The sequence below is a fragment of the Fistularia commersonii genome, chromosome 8 (assembly GCF_037954325.1).
Source record: "Fistularia commersonii isolate RoL2024-O1a breed Wild chromosome 8, RoL_Fcom_v1.0, whole genome shotgun sequence".
Taxonomy (NCBI): Eukaryota; Metazoa; Chordata; class Actinopteri; order Syngnathiformes; family Fistulariidae; genus Fistularia; species Fistularia commersonii.
The window spans coordinates 3700030-3726985 of NC_141291.1; the positions used below are offsets into that span (position 1 = coordinate 3700030).

Consider the following 26956-nt stretch of genomic DNA (forward strand, 5'->3'; position numbering starts at 1 on the left):
CCTCGGTGGGTTCCATGACGGTTCTCTAGAGGTTCCACGAATTATTGTGGACTATTTTGATATGTTAAATGTGACATTGAACTCCTGTCAATAAATGTTCAGTATGACTTGTGTGTGTGTGTGTGTTTTGCGTTTCGGCTTCTTCCAACGCGTGCACGCACATACACATAACCAGAACAGTTGAGTGGCACGAATTTTTATTGTCAGCAGATCCCGCCGTCGCACGTCAACCGTCCCCGCGTCCATGCGTGGGTACTCAACGCAGTACATGCAGTACTTTCTACCGGTATCATGCAGTATTTTTGGAGTCAGTAGTTCACAGACAGCAGCCTCGTCCCCACGACCCACGTCCACGGAAGGGAGGGAGGGAGGGGGTGACAGCGGCTGGACCCGTATCTCTGCGTGGGCATGAACGAGGGAGAGTGAGTGTGTGTGTGTGTGTGTGTGGTCCGACTGACCATATTTTCTTAAGAAAAAAAAAATAAAATAAATGAAAATACTTGGAAATGCGTGGAAAACAAGCTGCTGTCGCGTGGACCGACTCGATTTGACTCGCGTGTGAGCCGAACCCACGGTCACGTAAACTCGAGGGGACACCGGAAGCACAGGATGAACTTTGACCTTTTTTTTTCTCCCCATATATCATCTTTTTCCTTTTGCTGTAAAGTAACAGTTTTACAACCCCCCCTTATGCCTCTCTGAGAAGAAACTATGGCTGAATGAAGGGGGGGGGAAATAATAATAATAAAATACAACAAATGTGAAAATTTGCGAGAGACGAGGTTCTAGAAAGAAAAAGAAAATCGCAAATCATTTTTTAAAAATTGAAATACACAAGTGGGATTGTTGAGGAGGATTATGGTGCGTTTCTATTGGCTAATGGAGCTGTCAATCACATCCAAGCTCATGCTTGGCGAGCAGCTCCCTCTGGAAGGACCTCTGAAAATTGATCTAATAATTCATAGCCATGTGAGGAGCAGGTTTCTGTTTGCAAGTGTGCATTTTGAGTCAAGATATAAATTGAAAAATAGTCAACGGAGAGCAGCGATTAAAGCGACGGCGGGAAAAAGAAAAGGTGTGTGTGTGATTTTCTCTGGGTGCGTCGCCCCCCCCGTCACCCCCACGCGATGCAAAAGGCTGCACCTCGACGACGAAGTGCACAAACTGTCAGTCAGGGAGGGACATGACGGAGCGCCGGGTCCTGTAGTGTCAACACGTGTTTGGCTTTGGCAGCTATTCTCACATAAATATACACGACAAGCTTCTCAAACTGTACAGTCTCAGAATTATTCATTCATCTACTGCTAATACATACAGATAAATGTATATCTATATACTGTATATACAGACATAACTGTTTGCAATTTCTCAGAAACACACAGAAGACGTTTCATTGACCTCATGCTGGGACCGGAGACAAAAATAGACTTCTACTGTCCAGCTTCTCGCTTCCTGCGTCCGACGCTCGATATCAAAAGTCGGGAACTCGCTCGGACCCACTATAGTACAAAATGTACACGTACCCCGAATTGCGTTTAAGGGACGGGGCGGACTCGGCATCGGGGCCGTTGTTCTTGATTCGAGGGTTGAAAAACAGCCGCTGTGATGGAGTGAGACAGACAAAGCGTGATGATCCAGGAGCTCGGGGAAGGGAACTGTGCTAAGGAGTGTTTTCTCCAGGAAAGGCCAGCGCTTCAAACACCCAGAATCCTCGGGGGAACCCGACTATCCTGGGAAAAGTCTCTGATCGTGTGGTGAGGTTAACGGAGTGGGGGAAGAAAAAAAAAAAAAGAAATGTCCTTCGACGGCTGGAGTCGGTCCCGATTTTGGGCGCTCAGGTCTTATTGGCCGATCCGGAGGAGCGCCGCAGCTTCATGGACATGCGGCTCTTGCTAGTTCGGGGGGACATGGGGGACGCCGAGTCGCTCCCGGCCTCCCCAAGTGCCGGACTTTCTCCCCGCAGAATCTCGAGGCAGAAGCCTGTGGGGGCGGAAGACGGGGGGAGGACGGAGGAGGTGGGTGAAACAAGGACCAAGAGAGCAGAAAGTTATATGTTTGCTGATCTTAAGCGGCGTGCACATTAGGCATGCCTAACACACACACACACACACGGGGGGGGGGTCACCCTTAAGGGCTCGGTTCCTCATCTATGCGGACATTCTACGCTCCTAATACACTACTGTGTCTGCTGGAAACAGAGGGATAACACAAAACAACACATGCACACAAAGTAAATCAACTCCTTCTCTATGTGAGGCCCTCGGAGACTGTGCTTAATTAAAAGCTGCATAAATAAGCTGGGTAAAAAATAGCCCCCGTCAAGGGAGGAGGCGACAGACACCAGCTCGAACGGAAGGGCTCGGGCTAAAGCTAACCGCTAGCTGCGGCCGACAACGGAAACGGCGCTTTATTTGTCTGGCAAACCAACATCCAGGAACAAATCCTGGAAAAAAGTTGATTCTTAAGTCGGTCAAATAAAACGCACTTAAGATTCAGTCCGGATCCCATAATCTAAAGGCGGGTTCCTGAGTCTCACGAGGCTGCAGAACCTTCCACCGGATCGGTGTCGAGACCCCGCGGGTCCACGTCCCCCCACATCCTCCTCTGGTCCGGCGGTTCTGTGCTGCCGTCAGGGGAACTAGACTAAAACGGGGAGGTAGACTAGGGGTTGCGAGGCGGCCGCGGAGGGACCCTACCATTCACAGCTAGCGTGAAGGACCTTCTGGGTCAGACCCTTCCCCTTCACCCTGAGGAGGTTCAGGCTGTCTAACGGTTTGGGGACCATCACATACATGACGGCGTGTTCCTCTGGAGGAGGACACGAGGAAGGGAGGAGGAAATGGGAAAAGGATGAAAATGGAACGGATTGGAGGAAAAGATTAATGCGGGAAGAAGGAAAGGATCGCGGGGGGGAAAAAAAAGAGGAGGGGAGAAGAGAAAACAGAAGAGAGGAAGAAAGAAAAAAATGTCCGACAGGTCAGATGGAATGAAGAGACGGACCGATGAGAGCACAAAACAAATGCAGACACTTCCTGTTTATATTTAGAACACACCCTCCTTGCTGCACACACACACACACAGATGTTGAATTGCAAATAACATTCAGTGCGGTGTTTAATATTGTGATGTGCTTACCCTTTTTTGATGAGTGTGTGTTTGTGTGTGTGTTAGAAAGAGAGGAAAAAAAACAAAACAAAACAATGGCGGTGCTACATCATATCCAACCAATCAGGAGCAGACAGGAGGTTAGGAGGCCACCGGCTCAAAGTGATGTCGCAGGTTAACGGAGGAGAGGAAAAAACAAAAACAAACAAAAAGAAAGAGAGAGAAACCGCGAGAAGACCAAGCTGCGGACGAAGAAACCCTCGGCCGGTTCTCCAGGAGGAGCAAACGTCTCTTTCAGCGGCCTTGAGGATGTTCTGAAAGGAACGGAACCCTCGGCTGTGGCGAATTCACCTCAATTTTAATGCTCGGCCTTGAAATGAAAAACAAATTCTGCAGCGTCGTCACCCGTTTATCGTTTATTTCGCTATCACAGCCTGAGCCCAGCTGAAGGGGACGTCCGTCCTCCCGGAAATGTTGAGACAGAGCTCCTCCAACGTCATGCAGGGCCTTCGCCCGGCCCGGGAAACACAGGAGACGCCGGTGACTTGCAGGATGTGGGGGGGAGGTGGGGGGTTAGAAGAAGGAGCCAATCAGAGTGAGGCGTGTCAGTCATGTGACCGGGCTTACCTTTTAGCTATAGGCAAGTGACACATTACGATCTAAAAGGAGGGGGGGGAAGAAAGAAAAAGGCAAAAAAAAAAAAAGAAATCAAATAAATAAAATACATTAAATAAGAGAGAAGGAAAACACGGAGAGAAGAAAAAAAAATCATTGAAAAGGTTTTAAAAGAAATAAACACAAAGAAAAGAGAGAAGAATGTTTGATCATTGCACTGTTAAAGGGTTTGAGGGGCTTTTAGTTAACTTAAGGGATTTGTTTTTTTTTTTTTTAGATATGACTCCGATCAGACCTGCTGAAACATCGCAAACATCGTCCGATTAAGGTTCTCGGCCCAGAGACGCGCCTCAAAATAATTATAATAATGGATTCCTTCATTATCAAGTGTGCTTATCCCGTTGTCAGGGTGACCGCTTTGCTGGAGCCAATCCCTGCCGTCCTTGGACGAGAGGCGGGGTTCACCCTGGACCAATCACAGGGCCAGGTGCTCACTCCCTCGCCGATCTGATGTATCCCACCATTCACTCACGCGTTCATTTGTCTGGACAATTTAGGTTCTTCAATTAACCTCCTTCATTTGGACTGGTCTGAACGGGGTCATAGAGAGGCTGGGGGGGGGGGGGGTAGGGTGTGGAGTCATTTCACGACACAGAGTTGTTAAGATTTAGATTTGAATATAATCAATAAAGAATTTAATTGTTTTATCAATTAAAAAAGAAAAAAAAAAAACAACCTCCTCCCGATCGTCCCGTGTCGTGAAACGGGTCTTCGGACGGTAATTATAATGGAGAGAAACAAAACATCACGGCGTTAGTGTGTTTACACCGGAGGACGGCTCCTCCTCCTCCTCCTCGTCAAAGAGTGTTTGAGAGCCCTGACGACTCGAAGGCGGCAAAATCAACAGCGACTCAAACCCTGAATATTTTAATTTGCGACAAAACATCAAAATCTGGACGCTTCATCTGCGACGTTAAGACGCACGTTGGCTGAAAGCCTGTGGATTAACAGGTGTGTATGTGTGTGTGAGACTCGCGGAGCGAGCGCCGCCGTCTTCGTACCTGTGTCCGAGGGCGGGTGTGTGCAGGGGGCGGGGCTGTACACCCGCGCCGCGTAGTCCTCGAAGGTGGTGGGCTCCTGGTGGTGCTGCACGATGGTCTCCAGGTAACGGGCCCGTTCCTCGTAGCTGAGGTCAAAGGTCAAGGGGGCAGTCACACCAGATAAAGTATTTGAGGTGCAAAGCAGGCGCGGAGAGAAAGTCAAGGTGGGAGAAAGGGGGAAAAAAAAAAAAAAAGATGTTTATGTGTGTGTTAACCCCGCCGGAGCGGAGCGTCCGCGGGAGAAGAAAAACAAACCCTTTTATCAGCGGCTATTACAGCCCTCAGTGCCGAGCTCTGCAGAGCCGGTCAGCGGCGTAAATGGGAAAACCAGTACTTGGAGCGTCCGTCCATTACGGATAACCTCGTTGATAGAATGACATTTACCCCCGTTTCTTCATTCATCCGCCCTGTAATGACGGCCACGTGCGCGATAGTCCCGCAAACCCACGGCCGCACCATTATCTCCCTATAGATTACCGCTTGCTCACCGGGCTCCAATAACCCAACATTAGCATCGCAAGTGGATTCCGTGCACGTGCGTGTGCATGTGTGTGTGTGTGTGTGTTGCTCTATTTGATAAGGGTTGGTTGTGGACAGGCAAAAGAAATGCATGAGTGCATATGTCTCCCCCCCCCTTACAAGTGCATCATGGGATTGGCCCAATGAATCTTTAGAATGAAGCCTGTTTGGACTCGTGTGTGTGTGTGTGTGTGTGTGTTGTGAATGAGTCGGCCGTTGGTAATAGCGCCCGTGGGTTTTCTATTGGGTTAGCGAGCCCGTCTATGGGCATCAGAAGGAGAAAGATTCATGTCTAATGGCGACTGATCTGGTTAGACACAATGGTAATGACAATAATATGGCTCCTTTTAAAGTGGAGGCGCAGACTCTCGACAGGAGGGAGGAGGGGGGGGATTCAATTTGACGTCACCGCGGCGGTAAAATCTAAATCTAAAGACGAGGGGCCTGCTGTAATTGCGTGAGAGTAAGAGAAAGAGGTGATTTGTGAAAAGAAAATAAGCAACAAGGGAGTTGGGTAGTGGAGGAGGTGAGGGTGAAGAGGAAGAAGGGTGAGAATCCTGCCGCGAGTCGCAGAGGATGTGAGAGGGGGAGGGCAGAGGGTGAGACAGGAGAGGAAGATATTTAAGTAACAACACGGCGTGACGAGAGTGTGTGTGTGTGTGTGTGTGCACCTCCCGGGAAATGCTGAGAGCAGTTGTACAGCTGGCATCACAAGCACCGTGTGTGTGTGTGTGAGGGTTGTTATATATTCCCGGTGAGTGATGGACAATTATCCTGTGTCAGTCCCCCCCCCACCACACACACACACACACACACACACACACACACACACACACACACACGCATGTCTCCAGAAATGCATGAATGTCTGTGGGGGCCGTTTTGTTGTTTCCACAGAAGGGAGGAGGTTCTGAGGACACCTGCAGGGGACGGACGGATGGATGGACAGACGGACGGACGGACGGACAGACGGATGGACGGACGGACGGACGGACGGACAGACGTGGTCGTGGAGCCGAGCCACCGCGGAGATAAACGATGCGGCTCCATCTATCGCTCCCCGTCTCCGACTGCGCTCCCCTTTGTGTCGGCCCCCTCCTTTCTTGCGCACAGCATGTCGGCGTTTTCCGCCCGGCGGCCCCAAGACACAAACACCAACCCCCCCCGGGGGAGGGGGGACGGGGGGAGAGGACACTCAGGGACGCTTGGGAGAACCGAAAAGACGACCGGCCAGGAGGAGACCACGTACCAACACGGGAGCGGATTGCATCACTTCCTCCTTGGTTATTGAGGCGCCTGGTTGTTTAAACATGCAAGCGCTGACCGTTCATTCATTCATTATCAACACCGCTTCTCCTGCATACCCTCTCACCCACTTCTCTGGACAATTTAGGATCTCCAATGAACCTCCTGCACGTGTCTGAACATGGAGACTTCCAGAGACCTTCTTGCTGTAAAGCGCTAATTGTGTGCCACCAGCATTGACCATTAGACGTATATATATATATATATATATATATATATATATATATATATATATATATGTATACTTCCGCTCGGGCAGCTGCCTGCCAGAGTTTCTCCTCACCTTAGTGTCTCTTTTTCCTAAATTCTCTACTTCTATTTTTCTATTTACTTCTTCTGTACTTAAGACCTTAAAACACTTGATAGCCTTAACCTTGAGAATTTATATTTTATTGTATTTCTTATTCTCCCTCCCTCCTTCCAACTATTATCTATTACTGTTATGCTTTTGCTTGAAACTCTGACACAACAATTTCCTTCGGGATAAATAAAGTTGTTCTCATCTCATCTCATATGTGTGTAGACAAACACACACACACACACACACACAGTCTCTCAGTCTCTTCTTAAAGTCATGTCAGGTGACATCCTGCTACATTTACAGTATGTGAGCAGTTAGCGGTTGCACGGTTCCCTCGGGCTCCGCACCCTCCCTACAGGTTGAGAGGAAAATCTGTCCTCTGAGCAGAACGCTAATCATTTGAATGCATCACCGCGACGACAACAACATCATTATCATCTTTGTCGTTGAAAAGGTAGAAACAAAAAGGTGGAGGAAAAATAGACTTCCGTTGCTTTGAAAGATCCATATATCCTAACTGTGACATTTACTAGAATTGAATTTGAGATGGCTCCATCGAGTCATTAAGGTGGGGGTGCTCTTGGACACAAGGAGAAAGGGAAAAAAAAAAATGGGGGAAAATTATAAGGGAGAGGCTCGAGAAGGAGCGGAAGAGGGGAGGCGGGCGGATAAAGGAGCTCTTTTGTGTCATGTCAGAAACTCATTTTCTTAGCTTGGCTGCAAAGAGAGGTGCGAGTGAAGTGTTCATGCCTTCCTCCGGCGCTCTCGCTCTCTCTCTCACCCCTATTCTCTCCCTCCCTCTCCTGCAGCGCGTCTCATTGTGGATGGGTTCGACTCCCGCAATCACTTGAGACAGAGGGAGACGGGAGCGGAGGCGAGGGGAGGAGAAAGGGAGCTTGTTAGCGCATTAGGAGCCGGGGCCACCACTGGGATGTGTGCGCATGTGTGTGTGTGTGTGTGTGTTTACCCAGGTGTGTGTCTGAACAAATAGTACAGTGTGAATACACTGTATGAATGCAGCGGTGGAGGTGAAGGAACACTTCCTGCACACGGATGTTTTTTTTTAGCTTTGTTGCAAAGAAAGCAATGAGTGTCAGCTGGTGATGAGCAGCCCTGTGATTGACAGGTGACCAGTCCAGGTTGAACCCTGACCCTGAATGAATGGATGAATGAAAGTGGCAGTAAAAACAACAGTGTGGTGCTAAGATGCCCCGGGATGAGGAGAATCCTGCAGTTCAGCGCGACAGGGTTAATGCTTCTTAGTTCTGGATCTGGACTTTCATTCAATCATTCATTTGTTCATTCATTCATTCTTGTCACCTGTTGTCCTGGTTGCGGGGTTGCTATCCCCGCTGTGATTGGGCGAGAGCTGGAGGTCACCCTGGACCGGTCGCCTGTCAATCACAAGGCCATACAAGGAAATATTCACTCCTTCGTTCAAATCATCTACAGCAGGGGTCAGGAACCTTTTTGACTGGGAGAGCTATAAAAGCCAAATATTTCTAGATATATTTCATTGAGAGCCATATAGTATGTTTAACGTAAAATAAATATGTCTTACTTTTAATGGGACCTCAAAGTGTCGCTTTATATTTGACCGTTTCGATGCAATTTTATCATTGCTTATCAGTCATACCGGGGATCCAAATGTATAATCCTCTGTCCACGCAGCCTGGAATGCACGGTAATCATCTTCTTTTTTCTTTTCTCATCTTTTCCGTTACAAGGGATGAAGCGGATAAACTAGTTGGCTATCTGATAAAATTGATTTCTTCACCTTTACGATGACCATGCTCGGAAGCCATTGGTCCAGGACCAGACCAACAGGTGACCCGTGAAATTTATCGTCAAAACGAATTCTGTTTACTTTAAAATGACATAGTATTATGAATAAATATCACACGTATTTTAAAACTGATTCCAAACTGATTTTTTTTTCAATTCAAAATTGTCTGGGAGCAATATACTGTCACCGGAAGAGCCATATATGGAAAACAAATCACTCCTCCCTCCTTCTCCACTGACTCCCTGAAAGGAGAAACAAGAATTATCTCTATAAAAAAAAAAAATAAAAAAAAATAAAAAAAAAATTGTTTCTTTCTAAATCTTAAACTCGATTTTTTATTGCTTTTTTAGTCCTTTCCTGCAAATATTCCAGATTAAATGAGTTTATATTTTTTTCTCCCTTCCCAGGCTTGGGGAGGGGGAGAGTGGGGGTGTAAATCGATGCAGCGACCAGCAGGATATGACAAGTGGAAGGAAAAACAAAATTATATTCAAGCGAAACACACACACACACACACACACACACACACACACTGTGTGGATTAACAGGACGCCAACCGCTCCATTGATGGCGAGCGCCGCCCTGAGAACAGCTCAATGGGGTCTGAGGGAGACGCCACTCTCCAGAGCGGGAGCCATTCGGGCCAATCAGCAGAGCCGATCTGGTCCGACAAGACGTTGGCTGAGCGGCGAGAGCCTGGGGGGGTCGACGTGGTCAGTCTCATGTCAGAGAAGTCCACACGTGCACGTCGGCCGGCTGCTAAACATCCGACCGTCTGGGGGGGGAAGCGTCTCCACCCTTGAACTTCACATTGAAGTGGCTTTGCTTGCACATTTCCTGTATTAAAAATAAAAGCTGCAGATCCCTGGAGTCTCCAGGGAACCCCCCGGGGGCCGTCCTGAGACACCCAAAGCGCTACAAGGTCACGTTTTTCATACTCGGACCTGTAAAACTAGCGACTTCCCACCCCCGCGGATGTCACGTTCACAAGCGCCGGGACAGACAGGCCGATAAAGATGCGGCGGGCGATGAGAGCCGCCCGGCTCTTTCTGGACAGCGTCCATTCACTGTTTTTGTATTCGTCCTTCAAGTTTTCTGGTATCATTTCCTCTGGCCTCCCAGACGAGTTACAGCGTAATTCGATTGGCTGTATCGCCGCAACGCATCTCTGCTAGGGGGGCGGGGAGGTGGAGTGTTAGGTTTCTCTCAAATCCACTGAAGGAGAAGAAGGAGAAGAAGGAGATATTTTGAAATGCGATGGGTCCATTACCCAAAAGGTTCAACCTCTCCTCGGGACAGAGAAAAAAAATAAAAATAGCGGTCATATCTCGCCGTGCATCTCACACACACAAGTGCCCTATCTGTCCTCCCCACCCCGCCACTGGGACAGACAACAGAGAAGACATCAGAGGGATAATACAATTGGAAAAGCTTTACAGCGTGTAATGATAAACCTGTGTGTGTGTGTGTGTGTGTGTGTGACTCTCCTGCCTGCCTCAGTGTGTGTGTTTGTGTGTGTTTCCATGCCCAAAGGAACAAGCTAATGGGTTTATATCTTTCTGTGATAGCAGTGATATGGAGGCTTTGTGATTTCATTACCAGCGTGTGTGTGTGTGTGTGTGTGTGTGTGTGTGTGTGAGACCGTGCACGCCAAAGATGAGGACAGAGATATGTTGGTTTAATGCACTAGTTATTGTTCGAGGCGATGTGCACAAACACACACACGTGTACGCACACACACATACCCTGTCATATTTGCCCCTATTCATCTGCTCTTTAACCTAATGCAGGAAAAGGCATCAAGGATTAGACCAGACGTGATACATTAATTGGCCCCTTCTCACCCCCACACACACACACGCACACTGACACTATCATCACTGGATTACTGCCGGGGAGCCCCGGAGCAGCCGGCGCAATTACAAGCTTTATTTAACGGAAACACACGGACCAAAGTGCGCAAACACACACAGCGTGGGTGTGGGCGAACGCGGCCATGACAATAATTCTCTGATTAGGGAGCGGGATCTTATTCTTATCTCTGGGCTCCGATGATTCCCAGCCGCGATTCACGTACATCCATATCCTGATATCTCTGTCATGAAATTGTGAACTGTTTTTTTTTTTTTTTGGGTGTCTGCGTGCGCGCCATTAATATGGCTTTCCTCCCGACATTTTATCAATGGCCGATCCTGACTCTACGAAGCCAACGAATAAAGTTCCAGACGGAGTTTGCTTTGCTGTACAGTGATTGGTAGCATCCCACTCTGAATCTTAAACCTCTTGTCACCCACACACACACACACACACACACACACACACACACACACACACACACAAAAAGTTGCTTGTTTCCCAGCAGGAGGACGGTGTGCTCCACCGGGGGTGTGATCAAGCTGCTGATGGCTACAGTTCATGTGTCTGCACAGCTCCCCTGTGACAAGAGGTGTGTGTGTGTGTGTGTGTGTGTGTGTGTGTGTGTGTGTGCGCACGAGCACGCACAGGCACAAATGGTCATTACGTGAGGCGTCCATTTGCACAATAAGAACGAGGGAACACGGCAGACTGTGGACAACCGCGTGAAAAGTCGTGCGCCGTGCAATATTGTCATTTCTTCAGGATAATTCACACCTTGCTTTGCGCCACCGGACGGTGCCGCCGGTCAGGCGACGGCGACTTGGAGTCGACACGTGGACGAGGCGGAGCCGCAGCCGGCTGGACCGCCGTACGAGGTAAGAACGCTGGCTCGCCAAAGTTTAAGTCACAGCTGAATCTGTTGCAGACACTGTTGACATGCAGTCGACCAACGCGCCACCATCTTTACTAAGAATTACAGAAATGTAATGTTAAATGTAATGTAATGTACAGAAATGTAATGCTAAAATAACTTTGATCAATCAGATAAACATGGATGAGTCTTATCCTCACATCCATATTTCCATCCAACTACAGTGACCGCGATTGCTTTAATGTATATAAATTAATATAATTTTTTATATAAATACATTTTTTTTCTGAATGACTGCATTCAATTTAGTTTTAAATGCATTTATTGTTTTTTAATATTTTTAAATATGTGGGTATTTTAATTCAAGGGTAGACAAAAAAAAGGTTGTGTATACATACACACACACACACACACACACACACACACACACACACACACACATAAACAGGGACAAGGCTGCCATGTATCAAACATGCACTTATTATCATTACGTCTTGTCTAATTGTGATTTAATCAACGATCTGAGATTAGATGCGCCGGGGAAATATGCTGACAGAACACACACACACACACACACACACAAACACACACACACACACACAGATAGGACAATGCATTTCCCAGAGGAGAAGAGATTATCCGTGACCACCCCTCAACCCTTTTTCATTCTCTCCATCCCCCACTCACCTCCCGCGGGAAACAATTAACCACAATCACCGCCTCCTTTGCGAGACTTCATTCATTTTCTTAACCCTAACCGGCACCAGCAGAGACCCTTGAACTAATCCTTGAACTAATCCTAATGGCATCTGTAGGCTCCCAAACGCCTCTCAGCAGGCCGCCATGTTCCCCCCCCCCGCTTTCATTTTCCGCATTTGCCAGGTGGTTTTCAGTGGGGAGAGGACCCGGATACGGAAATGCAAAGAATGACTATTTTGTAAATGCGCTGTAATGACTTCCTCAATATGTAATGCTATAATATTTCCTTAGAAAATAACCGCTATGATAATTTTTTTTTCCCCCATTATTCTAATTTTGAAAAAACTGGCAGGAGGCATTCAGGTCAGAGGGGGCCAGCCTGCGGTGGCGCCCGGCCGAGGTCGAGGCGCGGCATGATCCGATTTCGGCATCAGCGGTGACAAAGTGTGTTCAATTTGTAAGGTTCTGCCCTCACCTTTCTAGTGGAACACACACACACACACACACACACACAATCCTTGTCACACACAGCAGATTGTGGCCTGACTGGGACAATAGGCTCTATTGTGGGAGCTGGCAGAGAGAAGCCCGGCAGACCACTAGGCGCTTGGCTGCTGTGTGTGTGTGTGTGTGTGTGTGTGTGTGTGTGCTTTGTAAGTGCGCGGGGGGGATAATAGCGCTACATGTTCAGAGCTGCCATCATTTCGCTGGGAACAGAGTGTGAAAGAGGGGGAACCGCAGTGATGCGCACGTGCACGGACAACACACACACGCGCGGGCGGCGTCGCTATCACACCGAGCCATATGCTGACCCCAGCCACAGTGCAGCTATCCCTGCCAATCAACTACTGGAGGGGATACCCCCCCCCCCATCACTACACACACACACACACACACACACACACACACACACTCAAACAATACCACTAATCCTGAAAATGAAACATGTACACAAACATATGGCGGATACTGAAACACACAAATGGATGGATGACATACATATGAAAATTCATGCACTGAAACACAAACATACTTTGGCTGGCAGTGCTTGTGGGTGTGTGTGTGTGTGTGTGTGTGTGTATTGGTGTATCTTTCCAACATTGTTCCTCAGTACCACAATCATCCAGGAGCAGATGGAGGATGGCCACAACTTGCTCTTTCACCCATGTGCATGCACACACTCCTTCTCACACTCACACAAACACACGGTAATCTTGTGACAAACATTATCACACACACAAATGCTCGACATGCAGGAACGGCAAAGAAACACACCGGCGTCAGATGGTCGCCCATCGACTGCAGCGTGAGACACTGACACACCGAGCCCAGGGTGACACTAAAACAGGAAGTGGTGGGTTGATGGGAGTCGCTGTCATCGGGCGACGCTCGCGGACGCGCTGCACTCGTTTATCGTGGATTTGGAACGCGGCGGCGGCGGCGACACTCGCCCTGTTTGCTCATGTGACTTTACGGCCCCGACTTGCCTCAGGAGGATTCGGATAAATACAAAACAAATGTTCCGTGGTTAAATAAATAAAATCGGTTTGTTACCGAAGCTGATAACCAATGGAAAAGTCTCCTTATCCTGCTAAAGACAAGTTTGGATGCAATCATTGAGATTTTTTTTTTTTTTAGAACATTCAAATAAAATAATGAAGTTTTCCTATTTGTTTTTATTTGTTTCCCCGATTTTTTTTTTAAGTGAGAATTTGATATCACACCACACGTGTCTGCTCTGAGGGGAACGAGGAGGTGCAGCCGGAGGGGGAGAACGCACCCGGGGGGACCGGGAGGGATTTGGATCGAAGAATTCCGGTCCGACTTGGTGAGCGTGTAAAATAAATCCCTAACAGATCCGGTGAGGACTGACGAGATCACCCGGATTTGCATTTTACATTTAGAAAACACGAATCCGTGGCGCCGTCATGGCCTGAGTGAAAAAAAAAAAGCCAGAGCGTTCCGTCTGCATCCCCTTCCACGTCCGCAACCTGCGAACCTTCGCTCGGGCGGCTCTGGCCGTCCAACGAGGTGCTGCGAGGTGCGGTCGCTGCCCGGCTCCCATCTGCTCCGGCGCAGGACTTTCAGATGGATCCTCTCCTCGGCGGCGGGCCACAGTTACATCTGACCAGAGGGCAGAAACTTTGGGGGGGGGGGGGACCCCACCGCATTTCATTAGGACGCATGAAAATAATGTGGGCAACATGGGAGCTGGGGGGGGGGGGGGAGCAGCAGTGTGTGTGTGTGTGTGTGTGAGTGTGTGTACTGAGGGGTCTTGGATTGCTTTTCTTGCTGCAGTGAGCTGATATGTGAGATAGAACTGTGCTTACACACAGCTGCCCCAGCAGCTTGGCACTGCTTGTGCGTGTATGCGTATAAGTGTGTGTGTGTGTGTGTGTGTGTGTGTGTGTGTGTGTGTGGTTTTGGATGGCTCTAGTCATGGTGAATGAAAGATCAGAGGGAGAGAGAAGGCAGATGGATTGCCCCGAGGGCCAGGAGACAGACAGGGATGGAGAGAGAGAGATGGGGGGAAGAGCTGGTCAGAGTGAAGCTCTGACACGTCCAGCTCTGCAGAAGAGCTGCTTCCACTTCTCTGAGAAGATCCTCAGAGCTGTCATTCAGCGTGCGTGCACCCCCAAAACACACACACACACAATAAAGGTTGCTTCTGGCCTTGACTTCCCCTCCAGCCTCTGAGCTCCGGTCGCGGCAACCTTCACCTGCTACCTTTGCTTCCTGGAGCAGGTTACCGAAGCCTTTGGCGGGCTGCAGCCTTCGAGAGGCCGAGCCCGGCATCGGCGAAAAAACGAGCCGCTCCGACTGTGCCCTGTCACCTAGCAACAGCCACAGTCCAAAAACAGCCCAGGACACGGTGAGGCATAATTACGGCGGCAGGTCGTCCGGTTCGGCGAACCCACTCGGCCCCTCGAACTCAGCCGTCGGATAAAAATACTGAATAGAGGAAATGTAAGCGGGGGTGATAAACGTCAGGTTTAGTCAGTGGCTAAATAAATTTCATTCAACTATCTGGTCCGTTCTTTATCTTCTTCAACAAGGGCGGCGATCTCAGCAAGGCCGCAGCGGAGGATCTCCGATCTTTGCATAAATACTCAACGTGTTACGGCGTATCAGCTCAGCTCAACGAGCCACCGATTGCATTCTGGATAACGAGATGCGGCGAAGTCGCCGGCGGCGGGGAGACGTTTCCTCCGGGAGTTTAAGATGAACGGACACGTGAGTGTTTTTTTTTTAAGGTAAAGCTGCATAGCAAGAGAGATGGGAGGGCATTGAGGGATGGATGACAGAAGCGGAGGGCGGTGGAGAGAGTGAAGAAGAGGTGTGTGCAGCGGAGAGATGGGGAGTCAATAATGACTGATTACTGTAATTCAGACTGTCAGAGGCATCGACCTGCTGCTGCCACCAATCAATACACACCAGGGCGCTGGCACACACACACACATCTCCTGACAATCACGCCTGACACATGTGCCATCGGGCGCACAAAAACAACTGTACGCACACGCACCCACACACAAGCAAAAGCCCAACTCTCAGACAGACATGAATACTGAAAAGCAGGTACACTCTTTACTCTCATACTGTCTCACAAAGACAATTGCACACACACACACTTACACACTCACACACACACACACACACACACACACATCCAGCCGCCCCTCACTGAGCCTGAATACCGTCTCTCTCTCTTTGCTTTGACTCGTTGGACACGACAAAATGGCCTCCGAGCGTCTCCCGTCTTCTATCCTCCTGTTCTGCGCGCCCGCTGCGCCTCAACATCATCACACTGAACGGAGGCGGATGAGGCGGCGAGGCGGCGGGGGGGGGGGGCAAAATGGGTATTTGAGAAGATGGGGAAGGACAGAGAGTAACTTGGGACAAAAGGCGCTGAAGAGGCGAGGGAGAGGAGGGTGTAATGGGAGGGGCACGTGGCGGTGAAGATGCAACAAGGCAGCCGGCGGCTGCTTCGCTTAAAGCCTAAACTTCAGCCGACCTGGATCACCTAAACGCGTAACCCAGTCTCTTCTCCGGAGAGGTTAAGTCGGCTAAGCTAGCAGCAGCTGTGCCTGATCGGCAGCCATCTTTAACACCCGCCGGAGATTCGGCAAGGAGACAAGGCCGATCAAATCTACGACGCCGTCCCTCCGATCTAAGAATCTAACGTCAAACTCTCTGACAGGAGGTGGAAAGACCGAAGACGGGGGGGTCGGCTGGTCTCGCCGCCATCTACGGCCGGAGACCGTCTCCGTCGTTGCTCTCAGAAAAGATGTTCTGGTTGGTTCTGTCCAACGTGTTTTTGAGGGAAGCGGTTACTTCTTCTGTTTTGGGCGCCATCGTTATAAATGAATCTACAGAAATGGAGGGTGGGGGGGCAAGTCCAGAAATGATTAGCTTTCTCTGAATATCCACAAACGTGTGTGTGTGTGTGTGTGTGTGTGTGTGTGTGTGTGTGTGTGTGTCTCCAATCCTGGACAGCCCATCCATCCTTGTTAGCACAAAGGGGGATATAGAAGTATAGTGTGTGAGTGTAGGTGTGTGTGTGTGTGTGTGAGAGAGAGGGACCAGAGAGCAAAGCCTCTCATTTAGAATCAGCGTCCGAGAGGAAAGTCATCAATAAGTATTGACCGCCGGTTCGGCTCCAAAGTACCGTTGCATTGGATCAAGCAGAACAGACACCTGTCCTTCTCCTTGTCTGCTATGAACTCAGTCGCCCCCAAACACACACACACACACACACACACACACACACACAGACACACACACACAATACCAATATGGCTGCATTTGAGAAAAAAACATACTTCATAGCACTTGGAAGGCGGCTAAAGACACCATCATCACCGAGGCACTTATGTCCTGAAAGCCAACCGCTACCAGACATCGATTTAGTATTTTTAACACTTGAGCAGGGAGCTGGCAGACGACCCCCCCCTGCACACACATACCCAAACACACACACGCACACACTGATTTCAGTGTCGGCGAGGATGAATTCAAACGTGTAAGGCGGGGGTTGATTGATCCCACCTGGGCCCGCCGGCGCCGCGGCCAATCAAGACAAACGCCGGAGACGCCGCACGGTGTTTGCGTCGCTCCGACACGGGTCGGTTCTGGTTTCGGAAAGGCAGGCGGAACGGCGAGCGTCGGAGAGACTCACCTCGGACGCCGAGCGTCCGGTAGCAGAGCTGCAAAAGGATACAAGTTCTGGTAGAGGGGGATGAGGGACTTGAGCGCGCGGCTGGCGTTGATGGCGGTGGCTCGGACCATGGTGGGTAGAATCTTCATGTCCACGACGGCGCCGTCGAACAGCGGGCCGAAGAAGGGCACCTGGAGGGGACGGGTACGCGGGTCACTTCCTGAGCCGACCGGCCCTCCGAGGCCGGAAAGCCGTGACTGACAGACTGACAGACTGACAGGACGGTTCTTCGGCTGGTTGTTTTCTTGTTGTTTTCTTTGATTTACTGTTTGATTCAGGTTATGGTTTTCTGATTGAATTCGATAGTTTGCTTGTGGAATCCGCCGGCAAAGGGAGCAGGCCCTTTTATCGGATTAATTTGGAGACCAGGTCTCCAGCCCATGCCCTCTGTGACTGAATATAGTGCTTTCAGGACGACAACACAGAGAATATCTTATCTAACTTGCTTTTGGATTCATGATAATCCAATATTTTGGCTCGTAGAATGAATGAAACAGAATAAGGTTATGTTATTAGTGTTGTGGTATCTATGTCATACAGAAAGAAACAGTATTTTTATTGTGTTAGGTCTTGTTTAAAATAGAATAATGCTATCAGTGCTGTGGTATTAACGTCTGTGTTTTAGGCTGATACACTAACCAGAGGAGCACAACCCAGGGCAAGACTCTCTAGGATTGTTAGACAATCTGGATGGATATGAGTGCAGCGCAGCACGTGTGCGCGGACACACCCACATACACCCACATACACACACACACATCGCTAATAAGGTCTCAAGCTCAAACGCAGCTTGAGACCTGTAGAGGTTCTCCTGTTCTGTTGTTGCAACTCCAAGTGTTGGTGTTAGGACTTGGTTGTGAGACCCTCTCCGAGGTACCGTAATTTCCGGACTATTGAGCGCACCTCAATATAAGCCGCACCGGCTAGCCGATTGCTATCTTGGGCTTCCTCCTTGGCACTAAAACCGTCAGAGTCGTCTTCTTCGGTGTCGGAGTTGAGCGGACTCAGAATTTCCCGGTCATTTCATCGGTTCGATGCGACGAGGATTAACGTTTTAGCGGCGTGAAGCTCGTTACCCTCCCTCACCCAAAGTCCATATATTAGCCGCATCGTTGTTTACGTGAAAAAAGTCACGGCTTATCGTCCAGAAATTACGGTATTATCCTTGTGAGTTTTGTTTACAGCAAGATGAACGTCCCCTTCATCCATCAGCTGCAGGAGGACCGAGGTTAGAACATCCCGCTTCGGGCTGCACCTTGAATTTAGCATTTTAAATTGGCTGAATTTTACATTTCAAAAACAACCAGTTGATTTTGAACATGAATAAAACACACATAAACACATGTAATTTATGTAAAATCCTCATGAAATAACATGGGATTACTTTGGGCTGCCCTCCAGGTGCCACAGCCAATCACCTGCCTCCATCTAACCCATAGCCAATCACCTGCCTCCGTCTGACCCGCAGCCAATCATCTGCCTCCGTCTAATCAACTATCTTCCTGTCCTTTTTCCCTCCATCCATAAACCTCCTCACAGGTGTTCCTCCAGAACCCCATCCTTCTACCCAGATCACCCTCATCCCTCCTCCGTCCATGTCCAACCAATCTCTATGTGACTTTATCTCCAGAACATCTCACATGTGGACTCCTCCCTGACTGCTCTTCATCTTCACCTCAGCTGCCTCCAGCTCTGCCTCCTGTCTTCTCCTCAAGAGTCTCCAAACCAGACAACATGACTGCTCCCACCTCCATCTTCCCCACCATGCCGCTCCCTAACGCACATAACTTCCCACCTTCGCCCGCCATCATGTGTTTGGATCGTCTACTCAGGCCCAGGATTTTACATTTTCCGTGTCGTTCTTCACCGCCGTTGCGTCTTAAAAGCGTGAGACGTTTCAAGCTAACATCGAGAGCGGCGTCTGGCAGGAAAAACACCTAAACACGTCCAGTGCCGCGGTTAACCCTTTCCACACACCCCGTCGCTATCTTCAGGGTGTCACCGCACTCTTGACGCCACCGTGTGATTCACACACACACACACAAAACGAGTGAGGTACGGTTATCGATCGGTTCAGGCGGCGTCTCCGTCAGCCAACCTGGCTGTCAGCGACGCTGTCTCACATCCCGAGACTAAAAGCCTCGTCCACAAATTCCCGGCGCACAATTAAGGGGGAGCGACGCCCCGAAATATAAATCCTGCGCGCAGTCCCCTCCCCTAGCGTTACATCAGTACCAATAAATCCCAGCCCATTGATTTCGCTTGTGTTGTTTTTCTTTTTTTTTTTTACCTCTGGTTTTTTGAGGATGTGGATGGAGTACATGTGGTTTTTCATGGGGTAGATGACGATGAGCACGTCCCCGAACTCGGTGGGTATGATCCCTCGGCGGTAATCCCTGGAGTGCTCCGACCACACGATGTGGACCTCATCGTTGCCCAGGTGTCGGAGCTGCGGGGAGGAGAAGGGGGGGGTAACATTATAGCGGGAGATAAAACAAAAAACAAAACATGTGCCGCACTTCTATTTGGTTTTTTTTTCCCCCGTGCGGACAACCCAAAAGTCAATGCCATACACACACACCCTTGAATTTATGATGGATAGACCCCGTCTTGGTCATTGTCTAACAGTGTGTGTGTGTGTGTGTGTGTGTGTGTGTGTAGGGACAGCAGCCAGCCCTGAGGGTGATGGAGTGAATGTGTGAAGATAGAGAGCGGACGATAAGACGGAGTGAAGCTCTGGAAAGATGGAACATGGGGCTGGAAGACAGATGGGATCAAATCTGATGCAGCGCAGCCTTGAATGAGTGTGCGTGAGTGTGTGTGTGTGTGTGTGTGTGTGTGTGAGGGCTACGCTAGTGCTGCTCATTAACCTTGACGTCTGACAGCATACAAACGCCTCCACCTGTCTGACACACACACACACACTTTTGGGACGGCGGTTAGCGGGATGACCTTCCCTTTCAAATGTGTGTTAAACGGCGTGGCGGGCGGGCGACGCTCGCCCCCGCTGCGTTACCCTCTCCGTCGAGGCTCCGCCCACCTCCCGTATCGACGCAGCTGCCTATGGTTGAGTTATAGCTCTAATCCACACCCACACACACACACACACACACACACATATGTTCTTGATAAGTGGTGCATTAAGTTGATATATTAAGAAGACTCTGCAGCGCCGTGTTCTCAGAGACGCGGCACTTATCTTTTTTAAACAAGCAAAAACACACAATTCACAGGCGGCGAGGAGTGACGGGCTGGCCGCCATCTCATTAATTCTGAGGAGTCAGAGCCTCCGGTGCCGGGCCGTTACTTTCGGGCATCGGACAAATGAAGTCACGCCGTGGAATCGGGCGATTGATTTGCGTCCGGCCGGTCTGACGCGACCATCTCATCCGAACGCGGCGAAGACGGGAATAACATCTTCCAGTGACGCTTTTATCGGGCCGAGGCTGTAATCCTATGAATAACCTGGAGGATCCAGCCGAGACAGAGAACTGGACAAATGCCCTGCGATAGATTAAACTCGCCATTGCAGTGTGTGTGTGTGTGTGTGTGTGTGTGTGTGTGTGTGTATCATGAGGACGGATGACAAATGCCTGCCAGTACGAATGTGTGTAAGTGGGTTTAACCTCCCTGTGTGGACACGGCAAGTGCGTGTGCGTGCGCGCGCGCGTCTCCCGTGGTTATTTGTGCAGGCTGATGCGAATAAAGCCCCATATGGATACGTGTTTGTGTCAAGTTAAATAGGTTTATGGCGTGTCTGCGAGTATTTGTGTTTGATGGGGCCGTCAGCTGATCAGGGAGACGGATGGTGTCGGACCAGGCAGCGTTAATCCAATCAGGGGCCTGCAGCGACGTGATAGGCCGAGAAGCAGGAAGTGTGATCTGATTAAAACGACATTATGGCCATGTGCAGAGTGCCCATTGCCTGGAGGTGGACAGGTGTGCGTGCATAGACACACACACACACACACACACACACACACACGCACACACACACGCACACACACACGCACAGCCTTACTATTATGACAGTAATACAACAGCACACACAACCATAGATGTGACAGCTACGAATAAATATTGGACATTGGTGTGTTTTCTGTCATGAACACAGCTGTGTGTGTGTGTGTGTGTGTGTGTATGTAATGACCTTCATGCATTCAGGCAAAGAAAGGGACGGAGATGGAGTAAATGGAGAAAAGGAATTGAGACCGAGAGGGAGACGGCTATTCTTACCTCGTGAAGTAAAGAGTGGTGTAATTAGAGCAAAACCACCGACTATCATTATTATAACTGAATGAGTCTCACACACACACACACACACACACACACACACACACGCATGAACATGAGCACAAACGGACTCACGTTTGTGAGTATGTCCACTCAAAATGTGTTAATCCATCTTTTCCTCTCCTTTTTCCGCCTCCTTGAACAAACAAACATCTCCCCAGGTGACCCCCCCCTTCCCTCCAACCACCTGCACGGCGTGCAGATGCTGTGTTGGGGGGGACGATCTGCTGGACGCCCCCCTCCTCGCCATTCATTGTTGTACATGTTAATTTAGCGGCTGAGCTGATTTTGTTTATCGCCGGGCTGCAGCAGCTTCTGGATTAATACCGTATTTGTGGACTGGCGCGCGGACGAGGTGGGCAACGCCGCGCTAATTGCCCGCGTCAGTTAAAACCTAGGCGGGTAGGACGGCTACCTTCTTGGTGAGGTTGTGGTCCTGATCGTGGGGCATTCGGGTGGAGACGTGGTAGATGACCTCGGTGGTGGAGGTGGCGTAGTACGGCGTGGTCTGGCCTGTGCTGCGATTCCTCTGGAGGCCTCCCATGAAGCCGCAGTGGGTGGTGAGGTCCACCTGGAGGAGGCGGAGGAGGTCAGGACCGTCACGCATCTCCTGAATCCAGCGACAGTCACACACCCACCTCCCAGCCCAGGCCGGAGACGAAGTCCTCGTAGGCCTGGCTGCCCGCCGTGTTGGTCAGGATGGAGTGTTTGTCCTCCTGGCCCTCGGCCACGTAGAACACCGCGATCTTGTGAGTCTCGCGGCTGGGAGAGGATCGGAGGGGGGGAATCTCCGTCAAACCGAAGGCGGGTCGAGCCGGTCTTAAAACACTTCCAGTTCTAGTGACGGCTGGCTGAAGAGCAGGGAGGTTCTCTCACCACTGACGCGAGTCCAGGTTCTTCAGCTCACGAAGTAACTTCTCGTTCTTCCGCAGCAAATGGAAGTTGCTCCTGCGGGTAAAACACAAGAACGGAAGGTCGGGAACGAAGCCCGGTTCTTACCGGGTTTCGGCCGATAAAAGAAACAACGTGCAGAATAAGGAGACGGCAGCCTGCGACCGAAAGACACATTTATGCTAATAAAAAGGAAACGGGAGTTGGTGCGGTGGAACCTGACGGATTGTTAGGCCGTCATTTTCGCCGTACAATAACAATGTCACCAGTCACCGTGTGAATGATGAATTATCACTTGTTCTATTGTGATTTATCAAAAGCGCCAGGTCTCAATTAGTGCTGATTCGCGTCCTCGCCGCTTTCGAGGTCGGCCCGGAGAAGGCCAAGGCCCCCGTCTATAATTAAGAAAACAAATGTCTTTTTAAAAAAAAAAAAAGATAGGCAAAGCGCGTCCAGGATGTGTGTGTGTGTGTGTGTGTGTGTGTGTGTGTGTGTGTGTGTGTGTGTGTACAATGTTCCCCTCGGTACCAGCCGCCAGCCTTGGCACGGCGGCGAGAGAAAAACGAGAGCGCGGCGCAGAGCGTGCTCGCACGCATAATGACATATCATTCTATTGGAGCGGGCAGAGAAAGAGAGAGAAAGGAGAGGGTGGGGGGAGAAAACGAGGGAGCAATTTACTCATTATTAAACTGATACTTGGTAATGGCTTCATTCTCCGAGCGCAAAGACTCCATTTTCACCCTGGGAGTGCAGGGGGTGGAAGGGGAGGGGAGGGGAAGGGCCGACACTCTCAGTATCTGTTATGTCACACATGAACACCGTTCACCCTCTCACTCTCCTCACGTTCACGTGCTCATTTCAGACCCCCATTGTTGTTATTGTTGCACCCCCCGTTGCATAACCTGTACCTAGCTCTCCTGGCCTGTTTTCAGCCCCGGTCGACCCTCCGCCCCCTCCCTCCCTCCCTCCTTCCCTTTATCACTCCTTTCCTCGACCGCCGCCTTTTATTCTGCCTCCAAATGGGCCCGAGTTTGATCAATGGAACGGCTCGCTCATTATGACTCTCCGCCACGCGCGCTCACCCACGGCGTGTTAAGGGGTCCATTGTGGCGGCTGAATGCGGCCTGGCGTAATTCTGCGGCTGAGGGATAAAGAGCGATGAGGATCCATTAGCCGACCCAGACACATTTAAACTGATACCTTGACATTGTGTGTTTAAGCCCGAAGTGATGGAGGAGAAGAGGCGCCGCTCTATCTGAATAGGAGAAACAAGGTGTCTAATTAGAGCCGCGTAGCTTGTCTTTGGGGAAAGTTTTGCCTCGGTGTGTGATTCAAATGGGGCGGAGAGGAAAAAAAAAAAAAAAAGAAGAAAAGGTTTCAAATGTCACACACAACCCCTCCACCTGGGAAAAAAAAAAAAAAAGCGTAATTTATATCCTGTTGTGCAGGCGGGGTGAATCCGAAGCCGCAGATGCTCTGCCAGGCCTTAATCAATCCCGGAGAAATGGGACGGTATTTATGGGTGAAATCGCAAAGCGGCCGTCGGGGACGAGGCCAGGGCTATTTGCTGAACGGCAAGCTGCTTGATCCCCGTGGCGCCCGTCTCACCGCTTCTCCCAGGAGTTGAGTCCCAGGATGTTGACCAGCAGCCTGCAGTAGTGGAAGGCCGACTGCGGCGTCTGGGTCTCCGGCTCCGGCTGCTGCACCGCCCTCATGTTCAGCTCCTCCCCCCTCTGGAAACATCCGTATTCACACGTGTAACGAAGGGGGGGGGGGGGGGGCGAACACAAGCAAAGTGCGAGTCCAAGTGTGCGCCAAACTCACATGGACGACAAACTCCCGCTCTGCGGCGCTCTGTTTCAAGATGGCGTTGATGACGTCATTCTCCTGCTTTTCGGAAACGCAGGCCGGAGGAGGGGCGGGGATGTTGAGCGGCATCCCTGGGGGAAGGGGGTCGAAAGATGCGTTAAAATGTCATGGGGTGTGTTTAGGAAATATGTGTGTGTGTGTACCTGCTCTCTGCAGACACTCGGGGCTGGAGTATCCCAGGTACTGCAGCATCTCATCCAGGGCGTCGTCCCCCTCCCTCAGCGAATCCCAGGCTGGCACGGCCTCCCGACACACTCGCTTGGCCGACGGCGGCACCAGCAGCTGCTCGGGGCCCTGCTCCCCTCCGTCCGCCTCCGAGCCCGGCTCCTTCTGCTGCTCCTCTTCCTCCTCTCCTCTTTGTTGCCCCCTCTGCTCCTCGCCGACGCTCATCCTCCCCTCTCCGTCCTCCTCCTCCTCTCCCTCGGAGTCTTGCCCCTCGCTCTCCGTCCAGCTCCCGGCCGCGTCCTGGGCGTCCTTCTCCGTCTCCATCTTCTTCGGCGGAGTGCGCGGCGGGGCGCCGGCGCCGTGGGGCGACTGGGCGTGGGCGGGGCTGCTGGGCGAGCACGCCGGCGGCCCGTAAAGCACCGCCGAGTCCCAGGAGTGCTTCCCGGCAATGTCGCGGATGATGACGCGGACGCAGGCCGGGGCGGAGGATAAGCCGGCGGTCATCCCCCCGCCTGGCACCCCGGACTCTGACCGGATCTGCCAACGGTGACAGCATCGACCCATCACGGAACAGACGTGTTTTATGCGAATAAAATTGTAACATACGGTGGAACCTTCACTTACGAGTTTCATTTGTTCCGTGACTGAGCTCCTAACTCCATTTGCTTGTTCGCCAAAATAAATTTCTCCATTGACATGAACTGAAATGCTATTAATCCAGGATTTTAAAGAAGAGCAATTTAATTTATAACTAACAAAAAATGACTAAAAAATAATACTACATAATGAAAGAGAACGAAAAGTAATAAGCTTGCTTTATTAAGTGTATTTACCTTGAAAGTCGGATAAAATGCCGGGGGAGGTCGGGGGAGTTTTTTCGTACCGGCTACACACTTAATGCTACAATGTGTTGCTAAATGTAATGTGCATGCTATGCTACTATTAATGGCTAAAATTCATTTAGGAACGGATTGAAGCCTCTTCTCTTATTAAAATGATCGACCAGCTTTGAATGACTCTTCCCACTATCTGCTGCACCAAATCCCAGTGAAGATGCTCCCCTTCACGGTATCTCACCAACAACTTCTCCATCTCCTCTTGGACAAGTCGACAGTGCACACTTTCTCATGTTTTTTCAGGGTTTTCATTTTTAAGCGCCACTTCACGCGCCACTATCTAGGAAAACTCCTAAGTTGTCGCACTCGTAAGTCGAGGTTCCACCGTACAGGTAGGAGCGGGCGGGTTACCTGAAGCATGGAGAGCAGCGTGGAACCGTTGAGGACCAGGAACTGCAGGTTGGGCGAGTGGAAAAGCTCCGGGCCGAGATCGGCGCTCTCGCAGTACGGGTTGTCCTGGTTTTCACACACCTGGACAACAATGCCATTACACCAGGTTACATTATAGATGAGACAAACTTAGAATTGATAATATAATTTCCCGTCGGCGAAGCTGCCTTCCAGGTTTAGGCGGATGGAACGAAGCAGGTGTTCATTTCCCGCTTTGCACGTTTTCAGACAGTTGCACGAGAATTATGACAAATAGTATGTAAATACTGGGAATGTCTATTGAGACGAGGCTCATTCATCCTTGATGTTAAATACAGACACGGAACAGGCTTTTCGTCCGTCCCCTGCGTTCATTTCCTGCATAATCCTGTTGGTTTCCGGGAAGCTTCTGGATGCTTCGGCCAACGCGGCAAACGGAGCGGTAGCACCAGAAGTCATGGGGGGGCAGTATTAAAGTGCTACCAGCGAGGGGAACAGAGAAGAAGGCGACATGGTGGCGCTAAAAGCAGGGAGGGGGATTATCTGTCTCCAGCTTCTATGCAAATACTACAATTGGGTGACAGCGCAGAATATTCGCTTAGAAGTGACTGCGTGCTGGAACTGCGCGGTATTCCGGCGTACTCCAATCAGTCGGTGCTTGGGTGGGAGTGCGGGTACCTGGCTGGACAGGGTGGCCGGCCCCCCGGACATGGGGTAATGGCCAAGATGGTTGACGAGGTGGGTGATGACGGTCCTGGCGGCGATGGAGATCAGGCCCTGCTGGATCCGGCTACGAACTGCAGGAGGACAGGAACCAAGGATTGAGAGGAGAAAGGGAGCACTGGAGGACTTTTAGGATACTGCGATCACGAGCTGCGGCCTGCTTTTGACCAGACACCGAATCATCTACTCCCCGGATTATCCCGAAAGCTTCCTGAGTTCGCCCCGAACGGCCTGGGGTTAACACTCGAGCCTTGGCTTTCAGAGAAACTTCGGGGAAAACATAGAAAGAGGCACAAACGCGGCGAAAACACACCCCTGCCTCTACATAATCCCCTGCAGAGAGGGAGCCGATGCCATCACACACTGTGCCGCCG

General features: G+C 50.4%; 1 protein-coding gene across 8 annotated transcripts in view; it reads right to left on the reverse strand.

The window, feature by feature from the left end:
• Positions 1 to 180: 180 nt before the first annotated feature.
• The window catches only part of ralgapa1 (Ral GTPase activating protein catalytic subunit alpha 1), a 51103-nt gene continuing 24327 nt past the window's right edge, over positions 181 to 26956 (reverse strand). For 4 of the 8 annotated variants that reach the window (XM_086150526.1, XM_086150528.1, XM_086150531.1 and 1 more), the window contains 13 exons: positions 26538 to 26656; positions 25842 to 25961; positions 24573 to 25131; positions 24385 to 24500; positions 24169 to 24293; positions 22546 to 22617; positions 22308 to 22431; positions 22085 to 22240; positions 19667 to 19825; positions 17380 to 17507; positions 4782 to 4906; positions 2697 to 2808; positions 181 to 1980 (listed from right to left, as the gene is read on the reverse strand). In XM_086150526.1, the coding sequence (XP_086006652.1) occupies positions 1893 to 1980; positions 2697 to 2808; positions 4782 to 4906; positions 17380 to 17507; positions 19667 to 19825; positions 22085 to 22240; positions 22308 to 22431; positions 22546 to 22617; positions 24169 to 24293; positions 24385 to 24500; positions 24573 to 25131; positions 25842 to 25961; positions 26538 to 26656 (2003 nt within the window). In that variant the 3' untranslated portion in view covers positions 181 to 1892. Of the gene's footprint in view, positions 1981 to 2696; positions 2809 to 3732; positions 3765 to 4781; positions 4907 to 17379; positions 17508 to 19666; positions 19826 to 22084; positions 22241 to 22307; positions 22432 to 22545; positions 22618 to 24168; positions 24294 to 24384; positions 24501 to 24572; positions 25132 to 25841; positions 25962 to 26537; positions 26657 to 26956 lie in introns of those variants that run through there. The other 4 variants (XM_086150529.1, XM_086150530.1, XM_086150527.1 and 1 more) reach the window with 4 other exon arrangements.